The sequence below is a fragment of the Trachymyrmex cornetzi genome, unplaced genomic scaffold, assembly GCF_001594075.2.
Source record: "Trachymyrmex cornetzi isolate Tcor2-1 unplaced genomic scaffold, Tcor1.1 scaffold90, whole genome shotgun sequence".
Classification (NCBI taxonomy): Eukaryota; Metazoa; Arthropoda; class Insecta; order Hymenoptera; family Formicidae; genus Trachymyrmex; species Trachymyrmex cornetzi.
This window is the reverse complement of record NW_017300245.1, coordinates 977,323-981,943: the sequence shown is the minus strand read 5'-3', so window position 1 is coordinate 981,943 and position 4,621 is coordinate 977,323. Positions and strand designations below refer to the sequence as shown.

The 4,621-nt window shown below is 31.1% G+C and overlaps 2 protein-coding genes across 2 annotated transcripts; one reads left to right on the top strand and one right to left on the bottom strand.

Annotated features, from left to right (window-relative positions):
- Positions 1–196: 196 nt before the first annotated feature.
- On the bottom strand, positions 197–873 carry LOC108769383 (vacuolar protein sorting-associated protein 37B-like). Its single transcript, XM_018520327.1, has 2 exons — positions 592–873; positions 197–403 (listed from the first exon to the last, which is right to left on the bottom strand). Exons 1-2 carry the CDS (start codon positions 721–723, stop codon positions 197–199), a joined length of 339 nt encoding a protein of 112 aa, XP_018375829.1. The 5' UTR covers positions 724–873.
- Positions 874–1,162: 289 nt separating this feature from the next.
- On the top strand, positions 1,163–2,938 carry LOC108769447 (uncharacterized). The gene is made up of 3 exons (XM_018520459.1): positions 1,163–1,360; positions 1,472–1,555; positions 2,528–2,938. Exons 1-3 carry the CDS (start codon positions 1,328–1,330, stop codon positions 2,723–2,725), a joined length of 315 nt encoding a protein of 104 aa, XP_018375961.1. The 5' UTR covers positions 1,163–1,327; the 3' UTR covers positions 2,726–2,938.
- The last annotated feature ends 1,683 nt before the right edge of the window (positions 2,939–4,621 follow it).

Genomic DNA, 4,621 nt, shown 5'->3' with positions numbered 1-4,621 from the left:
TTTAAGAACGAATCTTTCTTTTCTGTTAAAGTTATTAAATATATCACTGTTCAAAAGTTTGGGCATCTTTAAATTTTGAAAAGAAAGTACAATTAATTTTATTTATTAACATTGCAAAAAGTTTATATTGCTTCAATAAAATAATGTCTGTAAAGAATAGTATTTTTTTTCTAAAAATTATAGTGTGTTCCAAACTTTAGAGCAGTAGTATACATACATAGGATAACTTACGCATTTCGTCTATTTTATCCCTGACACTGGAGCACAATTGGTTAGCCTGTTCACTTAATTCCTTTAAAACTTGTTTACCTTCTTCCAATTCAGGTTGCTTGGATAGGTTAAATTCAGCTAAAGATCTGTTGCTAGCCATTAACATCTCCTTTTCGGTCTCAAGATCCTTGAACTAACATTTTTTTTAATGAGTCCCTATTCTTGAGATGTTTTATAGATTTAATTGTAACGAGTATGAAGAATTTTACTTTCAAAGGAAAAGGTACATGTTTAGGAATCCAATGTGAGCTTCAAACTACATTTCTTTCAGCTGCATTTGGTACTTAATTGGAATTAGTATTCTCTGCGTTGCTATCCTACCTGTTTTATATCTTTCACGATATCTTCGAATTTCCCATCATTATTTAATAATTCCTTCAATTCGTCATTATCAAGATGAGACAATAAACCTAGTGCTGCTGGTATATCTGGTTCTTGATTCGATTTATACATTTCTTAAATACTAATTTGCACCAGGTTAGCGATTGTGGTTTCGGATTATCTCTATTTTTTTTTTAAGTCTAAAGACAAAAATTCTTATAAATGTGCATTTGCGATAATGTGATGACAGTTTCTCTTCGAAATGCTCCGACTGCTCCGAACTCTCTGAAGTGGTTAAAATTGTTGAAAATTGAGATGGCAGTCAATTTACAATGCTATCTTGTGACTCGAAAACCAAACTAATGTTGATAATTAATAAAACTTTATCCAAGGAAGATAAAGCTGCATTTTGATAAAACATTAACGGCCGATAACTTATGTGCCTGTATTATCAATAAGTTGCGGAGAAATTTCAATTATTTTTATTTTATGCCGGACGGTGCTGCCGCCGTCTGGCGGGCGACTATTCGCAACTATTCGACTCGACAGTTCGACAGTGTGACCAGTGACAGTGACCGGTGAATTGTGGCGAGGCGAATTGTCCTGAGCTTTTCAAACGCGACAAGCTAATCGATCCCGGTTGATCCTGGTGCAAGAACGGCTATCTTGTTGGACACTCCAGGATTATTTTCTCAATCTCGAAAGGCGCTAGTTACGTTGAAGGAGGGAACGTGATATGGAATCCGCGATCGGGAATCTCGAGGAAAGCGTGAGTATTTTTGCGTTTCGATCTGACAATATAAATTGTCAGCATTGGATATTCACGAAACGTCAAACATTGCTTGCGTTGTTAAATTTACTTTATTTTCTCGTGTCACAGGTGCAGAAAGCTGACGGGAAGCTAGACATGATTGCGTGGCAGATAGACGAATTCGAGAAGGCCTTTGAGGAGCCAGAAGACGAGGTACGAGTTTGTTTTTCCGCTTTAATCAGTAGCGATTATCAGATCACATTGAGCCTATTCTTTTTAGCTGTACTTTGCTCAATTTGTTCAATACGAAATAAGTATACAGGCTATCATACTCCAGGAGATTAATTATTAATTTTTCATGTCTTTTAAGCCTGGTTATCTGTGGTGTTTTTTTGTTATGCAACCAGAAACAACCACGGCTAAGACTATCTTCATCTTCTAATCACTGAAGACGAAAATAGTCTACTGTGGTAGCTTCAGGTTGGATAACGAAAAAACATCCCTGGTTAACTTATGGTTAAGCTTAACCTGATGTTTCACCCAATGGGTTTTGTCCATATCATAGATGAAGCCTATTTGATAAAACATCAAGTTCACCCCACAAGTTAACCAGATAATGAAAAACCAGGCCTTAATTTAAAGATTGAAGTCCAAAAATTGTTTATTGGCTGTGTTTAGCAAAGAAAGCAGCTTTGCAACTGTTATAAAATTCTTTAATATGATAGGTTTATATGTTTAGATCTATAAGGAAAAAGCAAGAACCAATCGTATTGAATTTTACAACAATGGCAAAGCTGTTTTCTCTGTTAAACACAGCCATTGTTAGCGAAAGTAAATTTGAATTGTTAAAGTAAAGTTGACATTTGATCTGGAATAGAGTTTGTATATTTTAAGTTTACGAAACAATAGATAAAAATAGAGAGAAAATAATGTAAAAAGTACAACTGAAAAGATGAACATATTATGTCATTTGTACAGTCCTCTGTGACAGTTTACTGAATAAATTAACAATGTTATATTTCGTTCGTTGGATAATTCCTGCTTGAAGCCAGGATGATCCATATTATTTAGCATTAAATATGTCCTGTGTGACATCACGTTCGTGAATTATTCGTATGCACTTTATTGTCTGCCATGTTTTCGGATCCTCAATCATCAAACCGCTTTTCATTTTGTGCTTCCCAGATATCTGTGCTTCGCCTATTACACTCTGTCCATCAGGTTACGAAAGATTATCAAAATCTTCGTCAAGAAATTTTGGAGGTTCAGCAGTTACAAAAACAGCTTTCTGATTCACTTAGAGCTCAGCTTACGCAGGTGCACGGACACTTTAATTTATTGCGCAATAAGATTGTAGGACACAAATCACCGCAGCTAAAATAAGAGTGAAATTTATTATAAGTTTCTAATATATTTTTCTTTTTACTTATTAACAAGAGAGTGCACATATTTTTTACGAGATGTGAATTGAAGTTTAAGTATCACACACGTCCAGTGAGAATTATGTTCACTTTTTGTTATATTTTTAATACTTACCGTATAGCAAATTGCAGAAAACGGTGCGGCCCACAATTCGGAAACAAAGATTTGAGAACACCCAGGTAAAAATGTTATATATATGGACATATTTTATATATATTGTAATATAAAATATGTCAATTTTTTATATAATTATATATAATTTTATATATAAGTTTATATAATTATGTATATGAAACATTTTTTCCTGGGCAGTTGTTTGAGAAATATCTTGTCACTTCCCGAACAAATTTCTAATAGTTAAAATTATAATATTTATTATATTGTTCTCTTGTATATTGTTTTTGAATGTTAAAAACTTTAAAAATTGGAAATAGAAATGGGGTAAGGAATGGAATATTCCTCACTCCATAGGGTATTATCGACAAATAACTTATTTAACTTTTGCCTTAAAAATGGCGATGGGGCCAATATATATACGCTGGTACGTTGAGAATAATATTGAAATGACTTCATATTGAATTCATGTTGTCTACATTACAGCCCCTAGCGTTTGTTATTCGACGCATTAACAGATAACAGACAATATGTAACGATATGTTTGATTTTTTAATTATAATGTAAAATCTTTTAGTAGTGCATCAATGAATGGCTAAAAAGTAATATTTGTGTATTTTCCGTTATCATTAGATTTATCTATATATATTTCTACACCATTTTGAGGACAATGGTTATGAAAAATTTATTTTTTCTCGTCTACCAATCGAAGCTTGTGACTTTAAGATTAGAAAATACAAGCTTAGCATGATATCTTTGTGCGAATCCACATTTAGCTTTGAGTGAGTGAGATATTTACGCTTTCTGAAGCAATATAAATGATTAAAATATAACATTCTATTATTATTCGATGCTATTAGTAATGTCTATATTGCATATTTACGCATAATGAGTTTACACATGATGCAACACATGCATATATATGACATTTATATCGATTAAGTCTATACAATAATCGATTATATCTATACAATTTTTTATTTATCATTATTGTGATATATATAGAATTAATCTTTTATTGTGAAAGAAATTGTATAATTTTCTGGCACATATTAATAACATACACGGTTTAGCATTTTTATTCTTTATATAATATAAAAAGATTAAGTTAGAGTTATTTAAATAGCAAATATATAAATATTTTCATATGTTTAATCAGACTATTTCTGTCGTTTATATTTTTAGATAAAATCTGTTCATACAATTCAGGTAAAAATTGTGAATAGATTCAAAATCAGCAAACAATAATATATATTTATATATATATTATATTTACTATCTTTTCGATGGGCAATTTAAAAGTATCGATATTTGATTGTGAATTTTGGTAGACAAATTTAAATCTGTAAAAAAAATAAATAAAATACTTCTACGATAAAAACTCGTTTTGACAAGTATACCAGAATTTTTTTTTAGATTTTTATATAATACAAAATTTATTCTGTTTCTCGAAAATGCTCATTGCTGACGAAAAAATTAAAATTCATGTTACCAGCGGAAGGTTAACCTTGTTATATATGGTTTTAATAAGCCGTATACAATAATACAATTATTTCTTTCTCTCTGCATAAAATTAACAACTTTCTCCTGGCTGCAACTTATACAATAAGATATGCATATATACATATATGTAATTAAAAAAAAAAACATGGACAACTATACAGAAGTTTCGAAAATACTTTCAGATTCCTGAATATACACAAACGCTTATATGTTCTCAACACAGTGTTCTTTCTTGAAATA

What these genes read in the sequence shown, in the direction of transcription:
- LOC108769383 (XM_018520327.1), bottom strand. Translation starts at nt 723, where the DNA reads ATGTATAAATCGAATCAAGAACCAGATATACCAGCAGCACTAGGTTTA. An exon ending in TCGTGAAAGATATAAAACAG is followed by an intron (nt 404 to 591) that starts GTAGGATAGCAA and finishes AAAAAATGTTAG; the next exon opens with TTCAAGGATCTTGAGACCGA.
- LOC108769447 (XM_018520459.1), top strand. Translation starts at nt 1,328, where the DNA reads ATGGAATCCGCGATCGGGAATCTCGAGGAAAGC. An exon ending in TCGGGAATCTCGAGGAAAGC is followed by an intron (nt 1,361 to 1,471) that starts GTGAGTATTTTT and finishes CTCGTGTCACAG; the next exon opens with GTGCAGAAAGCTGACGGGAA. An exon ending in TTGAGGAGCCAGAAGACGAG is followed by an intron (nt 1,556 to 2,527) that starts GTACGAGTTTGT and finishes TGTGCTTCCCAG; the next exon opens with ATATCTGTGCTTCGCCTATT.